General features: G+C 53.2%; 2 protein-coding genes across 2 annotated transcripts in view; one reads left to right on the plus strand and one right to left on the minus strand.

Annotated features, from left to right (window-relative positions):
* Window positions 1-5,451: 5,451 nt before the first annotated feature.
* On the minus strand, window positions 5,452-10,870 carry UBE2S (ubiquitin conjugating enzyme E2 S). The gene is made up of 4 exons (XM_068527663.1): window positions 10,428-10,870; window positions 9,674-9,821; window positions 8,123-8,313; window positions 5,452-5,911 (listed from the first exon to the last, which is right to left on the minus strand). Exons 1-4 carry the CDS (start codon window positions 10,428-10,430, stop codon window positions 5,597-5,599), a joined length of 657 nt encoding a protein of 218 aa, XP_068383764.1. The 5' UTR covers window positions 10,431-10,870; the 3' UTR covers window positions 5,452-5,596.
* Window positions 10,871-12,071: 1,201 nt separating this feature from the next.
* ZNF628 (zinc finger protein 628) overlaps window positions 12,072-19,947 on the plus strand; it is a 57,818-nt gene continuing 49,942 nt past the window's right edge. The window contains exon 1 of the mRNA XM_068527869.1: window positions 12,072-12,318. Within this exon, the coding sequence (XP_068383970.1) occupies window positions 12,106-12,318 (213 nt within the window). The 5' untranslated portion in view covers window positions 12,072-12,105. The remainder of the gene's footprint in view (window positions 12,319-19,947) is intronic.

Here is a 19,947-nt window from a genome sequence, read left to right on the forward strand (position 1 = left end):
AGGCTCTGCTGCTGGAGCCCCAGTGCTGCAGGCATTCCAGGCCTCAGCTTCCCATCTCCCTCCTGGGGAAGGAGAGAGCCTGGCGGCAGGTGTGGTTTGTATGGGGGGCCATCTATGCAAACTTTGTTTTCTCACAAGTGATGTATGTCGGCATGGAAATTGGAAAAGCAAATAAAGAATTAATACAAGATTTAAAAAATCATAAGTACCCAGACACATCATAGTAAAAACGCTGAATGCCAAAGACCGGGAAAATCTGGAAAGCAGCATGAGAAGAGCAACTCACGTGCAAGGGAACTGCAGTAAGACTCACTGCTGGCTTCTCAGCAGGAACAGTGGGGCCAGGAGGCGGTGGCATTACAGGCAAGTGCCCAGAGAGATGCCCGCACCCCTCCCGTCCCCCACCACCCACAGCATCCCCCTCCAGTTCCGCGTTGTCAGTTCCTACGCTCGGGTGAGTCACTAGTCTCTCTGCGCCTCAGTTTCCCTACAGGTGAAACAATAAGGTCGTTTCTAGCGTCTGATTCCTCAGGGCTCCGCAATGCAGAGATCCTGGTTTGGTTTGCTGCCGTTGTCTCCAGTGCTGATCTGTCTGCAGAGTGTAGGGCGCACCCTCGGCAGCTGCCCCGCACAGGGTCACTCAGAGCAGTGGAGACACAGCGCTGAGACGTGCTCTGTTCATGGGAGGGCCTGGCCTTGATTATAGTTCCATCTGCACGGATACCTCAGATACCTCAGGGCTCCGTCACTCCTCAACCTCTGTGCCTGTGACACGTGCATGTGAATAGACCTTACTTCCTAAGGCCCTTGAGGTTAAATGTGCAGAAAGCTTGTAACATGGCTGGCCAGGACAAGCCCACAGATCTTTCTTGCGTGAATGAACAGTTTAGTATAAATTATCTTGAGCAGATGGGCGCAAAACAATCACAAATGTCCTCCCGTTTCTGTAACTGTTTGCACACCAAACGATGCTCGTGTTCTTCTGAGCACTTTGAGGACAAATCCACACACGCTAGTGCCTGTGGCTCCCGGTCTGCATGAGTACTGTGAATACACCGCTGTGTCCTCGGCCGCATTCCCTCCAGGCTGTTTCTTCCCAGTCCAGGAATTTAAAAAATCTCTTTGTTTCTCTTGTAGTCATTTGCTGTAATAAAATCTATTCTTTAAAGTCTTTCATTATGAAAATGACATGAGCACGTGGTTTGGAGACATGCAAGGAGCCCCGGATCCCAGCCCCAGATCCGACCATGCCGCCTGGCATGTGGGATCTTAGTTCCCTGCCCAGATATTGAACCCGTGCCCCCTGCAGTGGAAGTGCAGAGTCCTCACCACTGGACGGCCAGGGAAGTCCCTTGTGTTTCATCTTGAAAACTGTTCACAGTCATCCACCTGTGGGCCTTGAGCACCCCAGGCCTGCTGAGTTCACCCTGACTGTATGTTACCCCCGTGGCCCTTGGCCAGGTTCTCACAGCAAAACCAGCACATTTGTTTCAGCACCTTCACTTAGCGTAGCATTTATGGAGGAGATGCACCCAAGGGCGGCGGGGACACTGTATTGTCTTCACGATTTCTGTGTAACTCCAAAACTGTTGTTAAAAAAAGTCTTTTAGGGCTTCCCTGGTGGCACAGTGGTTGGGAATCCGCCTGCCAATGCAGGGGACATGGGTTCGATCCCTGGTCCGGGAAGATCCCACATGCCGTGGATCAACTAAGCCCATGCTCCACAACTACTTCGTCTGCACTCTAGAGCCCATGAGCCACAACTACTGAGCCTGTGTGCTGCAACTACTGAAGCCCATGTGCCAAGAAGCCACTGCAATGAGAGGCCCGTGCACCGTAGCGAAGAGTAGCCCCGCTTGCGGCAATGAAGACCCAATGCAGCCAAAAATAATTTAAAAAAAAAAAAACTTTAAAAGATAGATAGTGTTCACCTCTCAGGTTGAGAAACACCCAAAAGTTGGGTAAAAATCAAAGTGCACTTAGTGAGGCCGTTGTGGGGGGGATGGGCACACTTACATCACTGACAGCGTCAATTGGTACAAACCCACGGGGAACAGTTTGGCCATATCGGTACAGAATTACAAATGAATGTGCCCTCTGGCACAGGGATGTCACTTGAAAAGGTTGACTCTGTTCCTTGTGTGCCACGGGATCCATGCACAAAGGTCATTCCTTCCAGCTCAGTGTGGCATAGCTGAGGGCAGGGAAGGGCTGTGAGTGCTGCAGGACAGATGGCCAAGATGTGCTCAGTTGAAAAGCCCAGGTGCGATGTGCCGTGTTATACACAGATGAAACGCAGGACGTAAAAGAACATACGTTTATGGTTTATGGGAATTCCCTGCCGGTCCAGCGGTTAGGACTCCACGCTTTCACTGCCGAGGGAGCGGGTTCAATCCCTGGTCATGGAACTAAGGTCCCACAAGCAGCATGGTGTGGCCAAAAAATAAAAATAAAATAAAAAAATAGAACATATGTTTAAATTTGCTTACGTTTGCATAGAATTTCCCCAGAAAAATACACAAGAACCTGCTGACACTGGTTGTCCCTGATGAAGGGACTTGGGTGTTGCGTGTGGGGAGATGGGAATGAGAGGGAGCCGTTTCATTGAAGAAGCTCTTGCTATATTTAAAATTTAAAAAAAGTCAAGTCTTTGCTTGCTTTTTTTTTCTTAAGTCTTTGTTTTTTGAATGGGTAACATGCACATGGTATTCCAAGCTCTCTTTCTTGGGACAGTATTTGCAGGTGCTGATGTAACCTTCCGGAGGCATTCGATGAATATGCAAGCAAATACACATCCTATTTATTGATTTATTTTTGGCTGCGTTGGGGCTTCGTTGCGGTGCACAGGCTTCTCATTGCGGTGGCTTCTCTTGTTGTGGAGCACAGGCTCTAGGCGGGAGGGCTTCAGTAGTTGTGGCATGCGGGCTCAGTAGTTGTGGCTTGCGGGCTCTAGAGCGCAGGCTCAGTAGTTGTGGCGCACGGGCTTAGTTGCTCCACGGCATATGGGATCTTCCCGGACCAGGGCTTGAACCCATGTCCCCTGCATTGGCAGGCATGATTCTTAACCCCTGCACCACCAGGGAAGTCCCACATCCTATTTAAAACAAAATTAAAACAAACAAAAACAGAAATGGTAGCCTATCTTGTACAGCATTTGCATGTTGCTCTTTCTCACGTATTTTGGAGATTGGTCCATATCTCATAATGAGCTTCTTCATGTTGTTAAAATTCTGAAATATAGCAGACACAGAGAAAAGCACACAAAACATATTTGTACACTTCCCTCCTGGGCTCCCTAACTGGCTAGAGGTAACCAGTGTCCTGGGCTTTAGGGAAACAATCTTCTTGCTTTTACAGCTTTACCACCAAGGTGTGTGTTCAGCAGCACAGCTTGGTTTTGACGGTTTTGGAATTGTGTGCGAAGGCATTCAGACTGTGGGTCTCCTGTGACTTGCTTGTTTGCCTGATGCTGAGTTCTCCACGCTGCGGGAAGTAGTGATGGCCCACTACTTTTGTGTCGTATAGTGTTGCTCCTTGAATGTACAAGCATGTTTATACTGCTTGCAATTAGGACAAACGTGGTTTTGCAGCCCATGGTACGTGTGCAAGAAGGCTGAGTAATGAGATACTACTGCATCCCCACGTGACTTTTACCATTTCACGCTCCTGCCAGGGTCGCACTGTGGGCCAGGAGAGTTATCCGTGGCTCTGCAAGTGGCGTTGTCAGATCTTATCACTGTGGCAAGTTTCACGGGAGCATAGTGGTCTCAACTTTGGTTTACACTGCAGTTTCCCCATCACTAGTGATGACGGGAATCTTTGCATGTGCTTGGTAGTCGTTGGGATTTTCCCTTTTGTGAAGCATTTGTGCAAGTGCTTTTGCCAACTTTTGTGTCGTTTCTTACTGATTTGTAGGAGCTCTTTATACATTTGTTTGGATTTGTCCTTTTCGATTGTATGTCTTGCATACAACCCCACTGACTTGTCTTTCATTCTACTTTAGATAAACAGAAGTCCTTGATTTAGAAAGTTAAATCAACTTCTCTTAGATATACTTTACACAAAGTAAAATACACCTGTTTTAAGTATATACTCTGTAAGTTTTGACATCATTCTGCACCCCTGTGAGCCCCGCCATGATCGGGATCTGCAATGTGCTCATCACACCCAAAGCCTTCCCACACTGCTGTACACTTTACCCTCCCCGATCTCAGCCAGCCAGTCATCTGCTTTTGGCCATTAGTGACTAACTTTGCCTGTTCTAGAATTTCATATAAATGGAATCAAGTATTTTGTATTCTTCCATATATGGCTTCACTTAGCATGTTACTTTATCAATGTTTAGCTAAGTAGTATTCCACTATGTGAATTCACAATTCCTTTACTCATTCATCCATTGGTGAACATGTGGGTTATGTTTCCAGGCTTTGCTGATCACAAAGGAAGCAACAGTGAAAACTGGCATACCAGGCTTTCCTTTCTCTTTGTATTTTATGATCATTTTTGACACTGTGTCCTAAGGCCCGGCACAGAGCCTGACAGAGGGCAACAAAATCTTTGGCCTCCCCATCTGTGCCTTCGTTGGTTTCTGCCAAGACGGACCACTCCCTACTTTCCCACCAGCCGAGAACCCCGACACTTGTCCGGGTCTGCAGCCCCTACCTGACCCTCCATGACAGTCCAACAGGTACAATGACCAGCAGGTCTGCCCTCCTGCAGATGAAGGAACAGGGCAGGGAGAAGGGCCATGCTGCGGGGCGCCAGCTGCGTGCAGGAAGCTGACGTGCGCCGGTCTCCCGCCCCCACCCCCACCCCCGGAGTGAGGGCAGAACCTGTGACCACGCTGGGACGTGCTCCTGCAGTCAAGTTATCACCCGGGGCTCATCAGCTTCATCTAATCAACTGGGTCCCACAAAAGAGGGCTGTGGGGTGAGAACCCCGGCAGCTTCTAGCAGCTGGGGATAGCCCCAGGCCCTACAACCCCAAGAAACTGAATCCCGCCAACTTTGTTTGAAGAGGACCCGAGAAAGGAACGTGCCCGGTGGATCCTCAGCTTCACTTCTGAAACCCGAGCAGTGACCAGCCCATCACAGCAACTTCTGACCAACACAAACTGTAAGACAGGTGTCTCCTCAGGCCTGGGATTTGTGATATGTGATACAGAAATCCACAGGAACGTGTTCTGTTGGCTAGAGTGGGATCAAGTGCCCCAGCGCACAGCAGACAGACGGGGCTCCCACACCCACTGCCCGGCCACTGTGCCCATTTCAGGAGAACACGGGCAGGAGAGATGAGCAGCAGGCCCATGCCTGGCACTGCACCCCTCAGACAGAGGGCGCCCCGACCCCAGCAGGAGGCCCGCGGAGCTGAGGGCCCTGTGCTCAGCCCGCGAGGAGACTTGGGCTGGGGGGCCCGCTGCTCAAAGCCAGGCTGGTTGGTGGAGGCAACAGCAGCTGCTTTTCCAACTTTATTTAGAAAAACAAATCCAGGTCCGAGTGCCCCCGTGCCCTCCCCCACCCCAGCCATAATTTAAATAACTTAGAGACAGAGTTGGGGGCAGGCGGGTGGCGGTGGGAGAGGGAGGGAGGCGAGCCCGCTACAGCCGCCGCAGCGCCCGCTTCTTGTCCGTCTTCTTCTTGGCTGCCAGCTTCTTATCACGCTCGCCCGCGTGCTTCTTGGCCATGGGCCCCTCGGCCCCTCCTGGGCCCCCGGGGGCCACGGGGTCAGCGGAGGAGGCCACAGCCCCGCCGGCCTCGGCCCTGCCGCCGCTGGGCCCGCCTGCGCCCCCGTGGATCTCGGTGAGCAGGCGCGCGCGGGCGGCGTACTCCTCGTAGTTCTCCAGCAGCAGGCGGCCCGCCTCCTCGTTGAGGGCAGACTCGGGGTTCGGGTGGATCAGCAGGCACTTGATGGTCTGTGGGGAGAGCGCCAGGGTCAGGGGGGCCCCCCAAGCCTCACACGGCCGGCCCTGCGGCCTCCGCTCCCAGCACCGCTCCACCGGACGGCACACGCCTGCAGGCCCCGCCACCAGTGACTCACCCCAGCTCATTCAGCAAGTGACGGGGGGCTTCCCTGGTGGCGCGGTCATTAAGAATCCGCCTGCCAATGCGGGGCACATGGGTTTGAGCCCTGGTCCGGGAAGATCCCACATGCCGCGGAGCAACTAAGCCTGTGTGCCACAACTACTGAGCCTGCGCTCTAGAGCCCACGAGCCGTAACTACCGAGCCTGCGCTCTAGAGCCCGTGCTCCGCAACAAGAGAAGCCACTGCAGTGAGAAGCCTGTGCACCGCAACGAAGAGTAGCCCCTGCTGGCTGCAACTAGACAAAAGCCCGCGCGCAGCAACGAAGACACAATGCAGTCAAAAAAAAAAAAAAAGGAAGTGAGGGGGACAACTTAGGAACTAGCAACTAGCAACTAGACAACTAGCTCTACATTACACTACAGGAAGATGCTTAAAGCTAGAGCTATAGCTGGCTTTAACAGGAATCTCAAGGGCAGAGGCACAAACCCTGGCTGGACAAGCTGTTAATACCCAAGAGAAAGGCACCAGGGCATAAACAGAGACTGATGCCCGAGGACAGTCAGAGAGTGGTCCAAGAAGGAAGTGAGTCTTCAATATTCCTTAATACGCCCATTTTTTTAAAATTTATTTTTATTTATTTATTTATTTATGGCTGTGTTGGGTCTTCGTTTCTGTACGAGGGCTTTCTCTAGTTGCGGCAAGCGGGGTCCACTCTTCATCGCGGTGCGCGGGCCTCTTACAATCGTGGCCCCTCCCATTGTGGGGCACAGGCTCCAGACGCGCAGGCTCAGTAGTTGTGGCTCACGGGCCCAGTTGCTCCACAGCATGTGGGATCTTCCCAGACCAGGGCTCGAACCCGTGTCCCCTGCATTAGCAGGCGGATTCTCAACCACTGCGCCACCAGGGAAGCCCAATCCGCCCATTTTAACTGCAGAGTAAATCGAGGCTGAAAGGTGTGACCAGCCAGCCCCCAATGGACCCTTCTAAGAGGAGTCTACACAGACAGCTGTGGCCCCTAAGCCGTGTTTGTTTTACCTCCACTTTCATTCTAAAAGGGAACACAGAACACCCCAGGAACCCAGAACTTGTCTGGCCTTGAGCAGGTGAAATGCTCTCTCACCTGTAAACGGGGGCAGTAACGAGTACTCCCCAAAGCACCTGGCCCAACACACATCACTGATAATCATGAGGGACCAGGATCACACCCTAATTCTGACAACTGCACCCCACAACCAGCCTTCCCCACAGCTGCCCTCCCATGGCTGAGCCTGGCCTGGGCCCCGCACTGCAGGCGCTAGGGTCGCTGGGGACACTTGGGGTTATTCTGTGCGCTCATCTCTGGTGTTGCTGGCAGCCACCACTGGCGCTCCAGGGAGAGGAGGGAAAGGTCTGGGGTCTGTTTACCTTGGTGCTCAGTCCTCCCCCGGGCCCTGCAGGAAACCCCAATTCCCCATCCTCCCTACCAACTGCCCCAGGGGCTCATTAGAAATTCAGTGTTTGTTTTTTTAAATTTCACCTTGTGAGAGGGGTGGAGAGGCATCAGGTGACCTACATGCTTTAAGTGGCCTATGGGGACCCTGGAGCACGAGTCGTCTGGCTGTCTCCACCTCCGCTTGGCTGAGGTGGGCCCGGATGGGTCTCCGCGGGGTGGTCCCTGCGGCAGGATGTGCAGCAGCTTCCCCGTGGCCACCCACTAGGTGCTGGTAGCACCCCCAGCTGTGACAATTAAAACTGTCCCCAATGGAACAAAACCCCCCCTGGCTGAGAAACAACGGAATGACAATGGTGATGGTTGTACAAGCTGTGACTACTGAAGCACCAATGAACTGTACGCTGCTGGATACTGGAAAGTCTATCTTCACCCTAACCAGATGCTTGACTTGTACCTGTCAGAACACCGTCCCGCTACACAAACCCATCACTTGTTCCACAGCAAAGGCAGCTGGGCACTGCCAACCCTTCCAGAAAAGCTGGAAATCTGGATTCTTATGTGGAAGCCCCAACCACTTCAGCGTTGACTTTAGAAGAGAAACAAGGCTCTGTGGCTTGGACATCATTGGGACGCGCCCAGGAGGGAGGCCCGGGCCCAGGCAGAACTCACCAGCAGCACGTGCCGGATGCCCAGCTCAGCTGTCCAGTCCCTCTTGAGCACGTTGACGCAGATCTCACCGTTGGCGCCCACATTTGGGTGGAAGATCTTGGTCAGGAAGTAGCCCTTGGGCGGGGAGGCAGGAAAGTCCTTCCCCAGCAGGAGTTTCATGCGGAAGAGGCCTCCGGCGTATGGGGTCCCCTCTGGAATGCAGAGAGGGGGACAGCGTCAGGAGGCACAGGCCTTCCAGGCATCCCCAAAACCCAGTCTCCACGGTCTGGCTGCGAGGCGAGTGCCCCACCGCCTCCTCCACCAGACCAGGGGGTTCTCGAGAGGAAGATAGGCCCAGGTTCCCAGGGGGCCACAGGCACCATCCCCAGCTCAGAGTTAACCCCCTGACTGGTGGGCCCCACCCACGAATCCCTCTTCATTCCCAAGTGAAGGCACAGCACACCCTTCCCAAGAGGCACAGACACACATGCCCACTCAGCTCCTCGGAAAAACATCTATTTGGAAGCCTCTCAGGCAAATGTCAGGACAGTTGTGTCCACTCCGTGGTCTTCCCTGCCGCAGCAAACACTGGGAGCTGTTCCAGACCCGTGGCTGTTCCTCGTGCCCCAGCCCCCACGTCCAACCCATCACAGCCTGGGCAGCTGACCTCCAGGTCCACTCCTGAATCTGAGCCCGCCTCCAAGTCCAGCGGAACCACTTCTCTCACCTGACGGATGCCCATGGTCAGTGGCTTCCTGACCAGCCTCCAGATTCTATCCCCACCCTCGCCGACGTCAAAGTGAAGTCTGAAGCGACCCACTGGCCCGGCTTTAAACCCTCCAAAGGCTTCCTTTCCAGACTCCTTTGAAAAGAGGCCTACAAGCCCTAAAAGATCCGTTCCCTATAAGCTTCACAAGTCGGTTTTTCTTCTGTTCCTCAGGAAGTCTTCCCTGACTCCCTCCCCACAAGTTCAACTCCAGACTAGGTCCTTCATCACATACTCTTCACTTAAATTGTAAAAATTCAACTGATAACTTAAATGTAGTGCACGTGAAGCGACCTGCTAAACCACTCTGCAAGATCAAACGATCCTCTGTAGTCATTTGGTTATTACTGGTATCTCCCTGCAAGCCTGCATTTGGCTTGTTCTCTGCTTGGTCCCCAGAGAACCTAACACTGGCGCCAGGAAGGAGTTTGAGATGATCCAGCCTCCCCTCCAGGCCTTTGCTGACACTTCTCCCCACCTGGCATCCTCTTCCCAATCCCACTTAATTCCTACCCATACTTCAGGATGGAGGAAACACCCAAACCCAGGTAAGGCCCCATTATATGCTCTCCTGGCCCCCAGAATTTTTCTCACAACACTTACAGGGAAAGTATACACAATTACTTGCCATTTCTAGTGTCCTGCCCTGCATACTGCGAGCACCATGTGTAACAGGTGTGCCTGTCATGTCTACCCTTGCGTCCTCAGGGTCTGGCAGTCCACCCTACAGTGGGAGCCTCCTATCCTTGCTCTAAGATTGATGAGGATCTAGGAAGTGCACCCCTCCCTCTCGTTCCCACACTCACCAGGGCCCTCGATGGTGACCTGCAGGTCAGTGAGGTCCTCCTCATTGGGAAAGACCTTGATACCGTCAGGTGGGTCAGCTGTCAGTGTCGTCACCTCCTTGTACACCAGGCGGATGATATGGGGGGGCAGGTTCTCCACGTTGGAGTTCTAGGTATGGAGACAAGGGGGTGAGCCAGAGGCAGAGCCAGGGCCCGGTGCCTCCTGCAGGATCTAGGATGCAGTGGCACCCTAGTCTTACTCCTGCAGCCCCAGGCTGTCAATCACCCCGAGCTCCCAGAACCCCCAACCCAGGATGCTTCAGGCGACCGCCCCAAGCTGATCTCCCACTAGAAATAGAGCGGATTGCCGAGGGCTTGCGGATGACTCCACCTTCCCCAGAAGACCCCAAAGCCCGCTCGTAGCTCCGCAAGGCCCCCCAATGATCCCGGGCAGGCCCGAGGCCTATGCCGGTCCCCCTTCCCCACCTAACCTTGGTAAGACCACCCTGGAAATCCCAACTCGGGCCTGAAGACGGCGGCGGAGCGTCGTTGTTCCCGAAACACCCACGGGCGGGCCAAAAAGCCCGGAGCTCTGCCGGGCCCTCCCCTCCCGCCCCGCCCCGCCTACAGGAGGGCCCCTGGGCCCATCTCAGGCCCGGGATACCCAGGTGGGCCCTCCAGCCCCCCAAGCCGCCCGCGAGAGGCTCCTGAGACCCCCGCCTCCTCCTCTGGGGAGGGCCCAACCACCCCTCCCGGGCCTGGACGCCTCGCTCACCATGACTGCTGCCGGCCGGGGGCGGGTCCCCCCGGCCCCCTTCCTGCGCTCTCCGGCCGCCGGCCGGGGCGGGGGGCCCAACTGCTGCCGCTGCGGCCCTAGCGAGGCCCCGGTGGCCCCGCTCTGCTCCCCGCTGCCTCCAACGCCCGCCGCGAACCGCGCCCGCAGCTCCGCCCACCCCCGGTGCCCGGCCGCACTAAGCCGGCCGCGCGCGCACCGCCGCTCTTTTATATCCGCCCACAGGCCGCGCCCCCTCGCGGCCGCCTCTCGCCGTGCCTCGACCCGTGACGTCAGCGCGCACGGCCCTCGGCGTTCGACGCGCTCGCTCCCTTCCAGCAAGCTGCGGGCCGAAGTTGGGGAGGGGGCGCTCGGCGGGCCGGCCAATGGGGGTGCGCGGTGGTCGGGGAGGGGATCCGGGAGGATGGAGTGGCGGAGAAGGGGAAGTAGAGTGGAAGGGGACGTGAAGGGCGACGCGACCGCTGATTGGCCCGTTTGAATGAGACGCTGGCGCACGCGCGCGCCCCGACGCCCAGGAGATCACGCACGCGACTAACGGTCGGCCGTGGAGCCTGGGCAGGGCGAAGGGAGGTGGGACTCTGGCGGTTTAAAAGGACGATAGAAGGCGCGCCGGCCAATAGGGACGCGCAGTCGTGGAGTGGCGTCACGAGACGCGCGCGGGCCAATCCTTGACGGAGAAGGCAGTAAGGGGTTTTGGGGGGGGGGGGCGAGAGAAATGGTGAGCGACCAATGGGAGCCTTGCCTAGCGCGGACCCAGGCGCTCGCAGCCAATGAAGTTCGTTGGTTTTGTGTATGCAAATGAGTGTGCGCGGATGCCCGCTCCCCTTCCTCAGCCGGGAGTGGGGGTGGGTGCTGGGAATCGTTGTACGTTTTTCTCCGAGGCGCCATTTTGTGCTGAGAATGACCTGTGACCTGCGTGGTGTGTCCCGGAGGTTCCAAGACCAGTCAGCCCGGCGCTGAAGGCTTAGACGCCTGGCCGTCCAGTGTGTGACCTCTGGCCCCAGCCAGGCCTCAGTCTCCTCCTGTGAGGACTGTGCCCGAGAAAGAAGGAAGAGCCCCCAGCCCTTGTTGAGGGCCTGGCCCTGCCTGTGACTGACCGCGGCTTCCCGCCAGCCAGGCCTCGCCGGGACTCCCTTTCCCTGTCTGGGGAACCGGCCCAGAGCGCCCCGGGCGGCCCAGTGTAGGCGCCCTGAGAGCGGGAGGCCCGGGAGCTGACCCGTCTCCTCGGCTCCTGTGCGGTGCGGCCGCGGCGCCCCTCTCAGGCCCTCTCTGCCCTGTAAGAGAGGGTCCCGACAAGACCCCTCAGGGGGCCCCAGCCTCTGGAACAGGGGCCAGGAACGTGCAGAGACGCCCACCGCCGTAGCCATGACTAGTTTGTGGCAGATTGGCCGCACGCGGGCATCCCACGCGCCTCGCCTTGGGTCTTATCCCGCCAGGTGCAGAGGAGTCCGGCCCAGTTAACACTCGAGAACCCTGAAGGAAGAGAGGGGTCAAGTGACTTGCCCAGCCCCCCCCCCCCCACTTGGGACATGGCGGAAGTGGTGGTCAGACTGAGCTGTATCTCAAAAGTCCACCCAACAGACGTAACTGATGATGGTCATGAGAATGGTGGTGATCGATCCGGTGCTCGCTGGGCAGGGCACTGTTCTAGTTTCTTTGCATGCTTCATCTCATTGAATCCTTGCAACAGCCCTGTCGGGTGGATGTTATGATTCCCCTCTGGACACCCTCAGTCGTTCAGTACGCTTTTATTTTTGAGCACCTATCATGTGGCAGGCAGGATGCTCTGGGGATATGGCTGAGCGTAAAAGGAACAAAATCCCTGCGCGCTCAGGGAGCTGACATCTTCGTGGGGAAGCCAGACAGTAAACAAGTAAGTATATCCTATCATGTCAGCGAGTGATAAAGACGTAGAGGAACAATCAGTCAGGGCCGAGGGCATAGAAAGGGAGGGGTGGGGGCTGCTGTCTGAGGAAGGATCACTTGGGCTCCATACGAGAAGGTCTAGGGGAAAAGCATTCCAGAAAAGGGAACAGCCTGTGCAAAGGTGAGGCGAGGGGATCGCGCTCGGTGTGTTTGGGGCGCCACCAGGAAGCCAGTGAGGGTAGGTCGGACGGAGGTGCTGAAGTCCGAAAGGTAACGGGGGGGGGCAGCGGTTACGTCTCTCGCCTCTGCCGAGGTGGGCGGTGTGTTGTCTTCAAGCCCTGGGGAGCTATTGGAGGCTTTGACAGGACGGTGGGCGGTAACAGAGAGGGAGGGGAGCAGCTTGGTGGCAGTGGGGATGGGAGACGTGATGGGGATCGCTGACGTCGACAGGACCTGAGGGAGAAGGAAGGAATCGCCTGCACCTTAAAATTGGGGTCAGCAAACCTTCTCAGTAAAGGTTTTTGATTTTGCGGGCCATCAGTCTCTGTCCCAGCGTACCCAGTTCTGCGGCCATAGCCCCGGAGTAGCCAAGCCCATGTGCAGATGTAGGGGCTGGCTGTGTTCCCATCAGCCTTTGTTTACAGAAACAGGCAGTGGCCGGGGTTGGCCCTCAGGGAGGCTGCTTTTTACTGACCCCTGAAATCCCAACAGGCCCCACCCCTGCTAAGAACTTTTCAGGCGCCCCCAACACACTGCGTTTCGAATGAATCCCAAACTCCCATGAGACCCATAAGTACACTCTCCCTGAGGCCCCCTTGGCCTCTTTCTGTCTGTCTCCCTGCGATAAGCCAAGCTCTGTCTGACCTGAGGAAGTTTACACGGGAGTGCCCTGTGCCAGGAGAGCCTTCCTCCTCCCGCTCTGTCCTCCTCATGGCCTAGGCTCAGCTTAAAATGTCGCCTCTCGTGGGACTTCCCTGGCAGTCCAGTGGTCAGGACTCCTCGCTCACTGCCAAGGAACTGAGTTCAGTCCCTGGTTGGGGAGCTAAAATCCCACAACCTGTGCAGCGTGGCTGGAAAAAAAAAAAAGTCACCTCTCAGAGCAGCTTCCTCACCCCCACTCCCATGCTCTGTTTACTTCACCCTCTTTGATCTTCCTGGTCCATAAGAATTTAGTATTATTTGTTTGCTTACGTGTTTGTCTCTGTCCCCCGATGAGTGCAGCCCCAGGAGAGCAGGGACCCTGTTCTTAGACTCTAGCAGAGTGCCTGACAGATCAAGGTGTTCGTTCAACAAGTATTTATTGAGCACCTGCCGTGTGCCAGGCACTGTTCTGGGTGCTTGGGATACGTAGGCAAACAAAGATCTTTGCCTTTGTGGGGCTTAACTGTGGTGAGAGAAGACAGACACAGAAGTGAAATGTAATAAATAAATAAAATACATGGTATGTTAGAAGGGAGCAAGTGCTATGGAAAAAGAGAAAAGTAGAGCAAGGGAGGGGCTCAGGGTGTGCCAGGTTGTGAGTTTTAAGCCAGGTGGCCAGGGAGGCCTTACCAAGCAGGTGTCATGTGAACACAAGTTTGAAGGAAGGGAGGAAGTGAGCTATGTGCTTATCAGGGAAGAGCATTCCGGCAGTGGGAACAGCTGGAACAAAGGCCTAGCATGTGCGAGGAACTGCAAGGAGGCTGGTTTGGTTGGAACAGAGTGGGCAAGGGGGGGGGGGTGTGGGGGGCTGAGGTTAGAGAGATGTATGTGTGGTCGGAGTTGGGGAGCCGGTATCATTCAGGGCCTTGAAGGCCGTGGCTAGGACTGTGGTCTTGTCTCTGGGGGAACAGGGAGCCACGGCAGGGTTTTGAGCAGCGGAATGCTGGGGTCTCACTCTGACTGCTGGGTGGAGAAGAGAATGAAGGGGGATGAGGGCGGAAGCAGGGAGGCCAGGCAGGAGGCTGTTGCAATAACCCTGAGAAGAGATGGTGCTGGTGGTCAAAGAAGATACATAAACGGCCAGTAAGCACATGACAAGACGCTCAGCATCATCAGCCATCAGGGAAACGCACATCGGAACCACGGTGAGCTACCACGTTACACCACCAGGGTGGCTGTAATCAAAAAATGAGGTGATAAGTGTTGGGGAGGATGTGGGAAATTGGAACCCTCACACAGCTGGTGGGAATGAAAAATGGTGCGGCTGATCTGGAAAACAGTCTGGCAGTTCCTCAGATGATTAAATCTAGAGTTACCATATGACCCAGCAATTCCACTGCTAGGTATATACCAGAGAAATGGAAACATGTCCACGTGAAAAGTCATACGCGGATATTCATAGCAGCATTATTTATAATAGCCAAAAGTGGGAACAGCCCACATGTTCAGCAACTGGTGAATGGATAAGCTAACTGGTATTTACTTACAATGAAATATTATACAACCATAGAAAGGAGTGAAGTACTGTTATCTGCTACAAAATGGATGAACCTCCAAAGCGCTATGCTAAGGGAGAGAAGCCAGTCACAAAGGACTACATGTTGTATGATTCCTTTTATATGAAATGTCAAGAACCGTCAAATGCATGCAGACAGAAAGTGGATTAGTGATTGCCTAGGGCTGGGGGATGGAGAGTTGATAGCTAATGGGTAGATTTTCTTCTTGGGGGGATGAAAATATTCTAAAATTGTGGTGATGGTGTAGATGCACAGCTCTATGAATATACCAAAACACTTTAAATTGGTGAGTTTTATGTATGGCATGTGGGTTATATGTCAGTAAAGCTGTTATTTTTCTAAAAAAGAATTTTTAAAAAATACTGAGATGGGAGGAACTGAAAGAAGGCCAGAGGGGTGGAGAAAGAGAGAGAGGTCTGAGGGAAGAATGTTCTGAGCCGGTAGAGGTAGGCATGGAGGGGCTAGGCTTGGTGGAGCCCTAGGGAGTCAATGAGGAATTCTCACCGGGACGTGTGAGTGGATTTGGTACTGATGTTGAGATTCTGGCTCAGGGCTGCTGGGTAGAGACTAGATTGGAGGACCCAGAGTGGAAGCAGGAACTCCAGCAGGGAGTTGGTCGTGGGTTGGGCTGGTGTGGTGGCTGTGGCCGAGAAGTGGGCGGATCTGAGAATGACTCAGGAGGTGGCCTAGTGATGGGCCTTTTGTGTTAGTTTGGGAGACTGGAATCTGCAGGGGATGCGCTGGGGGAGGGCTGTCCTTAACTTTCCTAAATATTGGAGACCTGGAAACTTACTTTTGCTCAATGAAACCCAAATGGTCCCTTCGGCTTGAATTCTAGCTTCAGAAATTAATCTTCATTTCTTCTGTTCATCTGTATTAAATCACTAAAGAAATACACGCTTGGAGGGAAATTCACACAGTTACTGCAGTGCAAGAAGTAAAAGTAGGAGGTGCAGCTCTAGCTCTCCTTCCACTCCCGCATTCGCAGTCCCACCCCCTCAGGTACCCGCTGTTAATATCTGGGTGTCTTCTTCGCCACACTACTTGGACGTTTACATTCCCACACATCCTCCCTGGGCAGCATGCACAGCGGTCCTTGATAAGAACACGGGAGTTTCTAGCATTCTCCAGCTAACGGGTGTTTACGCCGGTCCAGTCTGTGGCTAGAAGCTGCAGTGAGCATCCTCGAACGTTTATCTTTGGGCAAAGGTGTGAGCTTTCCTGAAGGAGAAATTCCTAGAAGTGGAGTCTCAGGATCAAAAGAGCATGAGTGTTTGCAGTTCTGCCAGGTGGCCCTTGGCAGGGTTCTAGTTATTTAGATCCTCACCGTTAGGCTCTGATCCATTGATTCAAGAATTCATTTAGAACCAGCTGTTTGCCAGGCCCTGTTTCGGTGTGCTTGGGATACATCAGTGACCAAGACGGGAAGCAAGACACCACCTTCCTGGGGCTTCCATTCTGGTGGGGAGACAGATGAACAGTAAGCGCTAAACCCAGGGTGGCCAACTGTACGGGGTTGCCCAAGATGCTGGACTTGCAGTGAGTGCCAGCACTGGGAAAGTCCCGGGCTAGTGGGTAAGAAAAGTTGGTAGTATAAAAAGATATTACTATAAAAATTAGAGCAGTTAAGGTAAGGGGGTTTAGGAGCACTGCGGGGAGGGGGGGAGAATTTTAGATGCGGGGAGTCAGGGTAGATCTTCACTGAGAAGGAAACAAATATTTAAAGGAAGCGAGGGAGCAAGTTTTGTGCTTATCCAGAGGAGAAAGACTATTCCAGGCAGAGGAAGCAGCCGATGTCAATGTTTTGATGCAGAAATGAGCCCGAGTAGTAGCAGTCTTCAAAATATGTGCCAGTCATGGGCAAAGGTGCCTCATCTTTCATCGGCATTTCCTTTCTTCCCACTGAGGCTGAGCGTCTTTTCATGAGTAAATGCCTCCATCTTTATTTCTGAGTTCACAGTCTGTGGTTGCTGATGTGTTCTCTGCCCCTTAGTGGCCTTAATTTTTTTTTTTTTAATTTTTAAATTTAATTTAATTTAGTTTTATTTATTTATTTATGGCTGTGTTGGGTCTTCGTTTCTGTGCGAGGGCTTTCTCTAATTGCGGCAAGTGGGGGCCACTCTTCATCGCGGTGCGCGGGCCTCTCACCATCGCGGCCTCTCTTGTTGCGGAGCACAAGCTCCAGACGCGCAGGCTCAGTAATTGTGGCTCACGGGCCTAGTTGCTCCGCGGCATGTGGGATCTTCCCAGACCAGGGCTCGAACCCGTGTCCCCTGCATTGGCAGGCAGATTCTCAACCACTGCGCCACCAGGGAAGCCCGGCCTTAATATTTTTAAGCAAGTTGACTGTAAGGCTGTGGTAGGTACTTAGCAAGAACCGCTTTCCTTTGTGCCCCTGAGCAGAGGTTAGCGCTCTCCCCCAGTGGGAGGGGCCCGCATTAATTGCTAAATATGCCTGCAGTGGATCAGGTGCTCCCTCTAGTGACAGACGGCAGCAATGAAGCGCGTTGCTCTTATCCCGCTCCGAAAACCCTAGACCGCAGAGCAGAGACTTCGTGTTGGACAAAAGCAAGCTTTAGTAACTAGGGGCTTCCTATAACGGCCGTAAAACAGACACCTCTGATGCACATCAAGATTAAACAGAATAGTGGCTGATGCCGGCGAGGGTGGGAGCAAATGGACGTTCTCACGTACATGGACTTGGCAAGGCTCTCGGAACTGCATCTTGGCGTTGTGTAGCAAAAGTCTTAAAAACGCACCTCCCTCCGACCCAGAAGTTCACCCTCCTGGGAGGTCATCCCAGGGAAAAGTAAGTGAATGCTCCCCATGGTGTGCAAAAAGATATTCCTCAAAGTATTGTTCATAATAGTGAGAAATGGGAAAACCCTAAACGTCTGGTGGTAGGGGCTGGAATAAAAATTATGCTGCTGCCTGGGCTCCAAAAACGTGTGTCATGAAAGAGACTGAGGAGCTGTTCAAGTCCAAGGAGCCTCGAGAGACACAGTAACCAGATGCGACACCTAGTCCCGGAGTACCGGGGACTGGAAAGAGAATTGCTCCAAAGGACAATACTGGGACAGTTGGTGAAGCTTGAACATGGACTTCATCAGTGTTAAGTCCTTGATTTGGATAACTATACTGTGGCTGTGTAAGAGAATGTTCTTGTCCTTCAGAAATGTTCCTTAGGGGGCAACTTACTCTCAAGTGTCTCTGAAAAAAATATATATGGGAGGAAAACCATAAAGCAGTGTGATGAAATGTTAGCAGTTAGTGAATTGACAAAAGCTGTACATGAGTTCTTGGACTTATTCTTGTAACTTCTGCACGTTTGAAACTGTTTCAAAATATGAAGTTGAAAAGAAAAGAAAAAAAGAAAGGCACATGCACACAACATCTGCTATAGATTTCAGAAGTTTGCAAGCCTGCCCCCTCAAACGCCGGTTAAGAATAGCTGCTCAGAGGCTGTATTTATCAACACAGTGGAGTTGCAAATTGAGCAAATGTTAGGTTACAAAGGCGAAAATGCTTATGCCAGATCTTATCCTTGACTTGCCTAACTAAAGCACGGTACATGTGGATCAGATTGCTTTCTTCTTGGCTGAACAGAAATGAAGTAGTTGACAGGCACATAGAGGCCATGTTGAATGAAAAATACATACGTTTAAGCCTTGGCATTACAACTCAGAGTGGAAGCTAATCACCTGCGTGGGAGGGGAATGAGACTCTTGTCTCCTGTGTCAAGCTCGCCCCTGGGCATCTGCTCAGTGAGGGGAATGGCAGTCAAAGCCGGCACCGTTGACGTTTACATTTAGACTTTATTTTTTTAAAAGTAGGTAACGCACCTACAAAAAATTCAGAAGTGCAAGAGTGTACAGCAAAAAAGCCATCCGGTTCCCCTCTCCACAGGCAAGGCACGTTGGCCAGAGTAGGCTGCACTGTCCTGCAGTAACAAGCAGCCCCAAAGCCCCAGTTGTTAAAGCAACAAGGGTTTGTATCTGGCACATCTAACATCTGGGAGGCAGGGAAGTACGGTACTAGTCTGTGCCCAGGAGGAGACTCTCTGAGTGCTCAGTGATCCCATACTTAGTCACACTGCATCACCACCCTCCCTCCCCACCCACCCCCAATTTTCTATAGACAAATCGCCAGCACAAAGAGGCGATTTCTAAGAATGGGCAAACAACCCTTACACGCACCAGGTGGGGCATTTCACCAGTGATCCAACACCAGTACTTGAAGGCACCACCCCCCTCCCACCCCACTAGCCTACGGTCAAACAGATGGACCTCAGCAGGTGAAATCTAGCCGGTGGTGAACACTTAACTGCACCGAAGGGGGGCAGGCTTTCTCAACCACAGATCACACTCCTTCCAGCAAGCACTTCCCTGCGAGGATGGTTAGGTTTCATGTGTCCAGTTGGTCGGCTACAGTGCCCAGCTGTTGGTTCAAACACAGCCCAGGTGTTGCTGTGATGGTATTTAGTAGACAAGATGAACACCTACAGTCAGTTGACTTTGAGTAAAGGAGATTATCCTAGATCATATGGTGGGCCGCGTTCAATCAGTCGAAGGCCTTAGAGCAGAAACTGAGGTTTCCTGGAAAAGAACGAACCCTGCCTCAAGACTGCAGCCTAGAAAGCCTGCCCGAGTTTCCGGGCTGCCTTACAGACTTTGGATTTGCCAACCCCCACGGTCACATGAGCCAGTTCCTTAACAGGAACACACACACACACACACACACACACACACACACACACACACACATTGGTTCTGTTTCTCTGGAGAACCTTGACTGATACGGAATAGAGTCTAATATCTGAGAAGCAAACAATTAAATACACTAGAGAGGAAGGGGTTTTCTTAATGATAAAGTCAATGCTGAAATGCCCTGCACACACAACCCAGAGGTACGAGCAAACTAATGCTTTGATGTAATATGAGTCTGATATTTGTAAACAAACACGTAGATGCTCCTGAGGTGAGCTGTCCTAAAGTTCATAAAACCAAGCCTTAGAGGCACTTCCTGAGACAGAAGGAGGGGGCAATTCTAGTCATCACTGTGGAAATATTTTAATGCACTGGGTGGGAGGAGAGAGGTGTGGAAAATGCTTCCCAGTTATCATAAAAACTGACATTTAGACTATTCTGTCACACCCCATTATGGGTTGAATTTTGCTCCCCGCCCACAAAGATGTTGAA

Source organism: Eschrichtius robustus, chromosome 19 (genome assembly GCF_028021215.1).
Source record: "Eschrichtius robustus isolate mEscRob2 chromosome 19, mEscRob2.pri, whole genome shotgun sequence".
Taxonomy (NCBI): Eukaryota; Metazoa; Chordata; class Mammalia; order Artiodactyla; family Eschrichtiidae; genus Eschrichtius; species Eschrichtius robustus.

What these genes read in the sequence shown, in the direction of transcription:
- UBE2S (XM_068527663.1), bottom strand. An exon ending in GGTCACCATCGAGGGCCCTG is followed by an intron (nt 8,314 to 9,673) that starts GTGAGTGTGGGA and finishes TCTGCATTCCAG; the next exon opens with AGGGGACCCCATACGCCGGA. An exon ending in GCATCCGGCACGTGCTGCTG is followed by an intron (nt 5,912 to 8,122) that starts GTGAGTTCTGCC and finishes CTCTCCCCACAG; the next exon opens with ACCATCAAGTGCCTGCTGAT.